Source organism: Phaeoacremonium minimum (genome assembly GCF_000392275.1).
Source record: "Phaeoacremonium minimum UCRPA7 unplaced genomic scaffold PA7_03_scaffold_146, whole genome shotgun sequence".
NCBI classification, from domain to species: domain Eukaryota; kingdom Fungi; phylum Ascomycota; class Sordariomycetes; order Togniniales; family Togniniaceae; genus Phaeoacremonium; species Phaeoacremonium minimum.
The window spans coordinates 258277-259795 of record NW_006921053.1 but is presented as its reverse complement, the minus strand read 5'-3'; the positions used below and the strand labels follow the sequence as shown (position 1 = coordinate 259795).

At 54.8% G+C, this 1519-nt stretch overlaps 1 protein-coding gene across 1 annotated transcript; it reads right to left on the bottom strand.

Moving 5' to 3' along the window:
* Positions 1–29: 29 nt before the first annotated feature.
* UCRPA7_2043 (putative autophagy-related protein 11 protein) lies at positions 30–1136 on the bottom strand (the record flags this gene model as incomplete). Its single annotated transcript, XM_007914618.1, has 1 exon — positions 30–1136. The coding sequence occupies one exon, from the start codon at positions 1134–1136 to the stop codon at positions 30–32; it is 1107 nt and encodes a 368-aa protein (XP_007912809.1).
* Between the last annotated feature and the right edge of the window lie 383 nt (positions 1137–1519).

The following is a 1519-nucleotide window of genomic DNA, read 5'->3' as shown; positions in this document are numbered from 1 at the left end:
CTATGGGTGAGGCATCAGCGAACCCGTTCTCAAGGTCCGAGCAGGGAATCCATCTTGTTGCGCACCTCGGATGCTTGCAGCGACTGTTGCTGACCTGCATGCTCCTGTGAGCGCTCTCTCGAGGGAGAGCCATGCTCCTCGTTTGGTTCCTCCGATTGATCATGGGCATCATCAGCTGGCGGGCTGACTAGCGGTTGAGCTACTTGAGGGGTGCTGTGCTGCATTGTCGGGCTTGTCGCAATAGGGCTCTCAGCAGCAACGGCGCGAAGCGAGTTTGTCTCACTAGCCAATGCGCTTCCTCGCCCTCCTACTACACCGACGGCAAATGGCAAGGCCTTCTTAGAGCCTGTGCTAGAGCGTCGACTCTCCAAGCTCTTTGACAAAGACTTGCTCACGCCATCGATGCCGGTAGGGCGGTGGCCAACCAAACCTAGTCCTTTTCCAGACGACGTGCGCGCATGTGTCTTTTCCGCCACGGCTTCGACATTATTAGCGGCCACGGTGGTCTTGGACATCCCGGGCGTTGATGGAGCGCCGGGCTTGTCCTCGTGCGCGTCAATAAGGTACCAGCGCAGACCATCTGACAGGTCAAAAGGATTGTCATTCTCTTCTTCATTCAGCGAGTCAGTCTCTCCAGCTCCACCAGGAGTTTGCTGGTGATGCAGGCTCTTGGAAAGGTCAACCACACGTTCCTGGACACGGCCAATACGTGCTAAGAGCCATTCACGATTGCGAAGGCGATGTGCCTCCTGTTCGCGGAGGAAGTAATGGGGGAAGCCAATGTTGAAAGCCGCCCATGCTCCCGTTGTTTGATTCCTAGTAGGCAGGAACAAAGCGAGGTCTCCTTCCTTGAAGTTCTTGAACGCAATCTTGTCGTGGGCATCTTTCTGCAGAGCATGGGCTTTCTCGCGGTAGGAGCGTGCGTCCCGCTGCAGCTTTCGAGCCATATGCTCGATGTCCTTTACGCGACGGTACACTGTGTCAGAAAAGGCGTCCATATCGAAGCTGCCAAGGGAAGACATGTAAGCATCGTATTTCTCAGTCTCAGTCTCCGAATCTGAGGTGTTCATCCAGTAAAGTAGCTCGAGATCACCATTATCAACCATTGCACGACTAAGAGTACCGGATCGGCGCATGGAGGAGCTGGGATCCGTCGAATCCCCAAGACTTTGGGAACGCTCCGATCGAGGTATCTTCTGGATCGACATCGTTCCGCCATGTCGAGTGACCGAAAAGCCTAGTCTCTCGAGGAGCCGACAAAGACGATCATTTTGTGAGTAGAGACGGTTGGTGAGGTCCTTAGCCCGCAGGGTGCGGAGTTCAAAACGTCCATTGAGCGCATCCAGTCTCCCCTGGCTCTCGCTAAGCCGATCTTTGTACAGATGGAGTTCCTCTTCGAGGCTCCCGAGATGAGACTGCTTGGAAGCAAGCTGCTCCGTCATGTCAGTGATCTTCTTCTCTTCATCCTCAAGCTTCTTGCGCAAGGATTCTGAACCCGTCTCGCCATCCGCGATTTTGA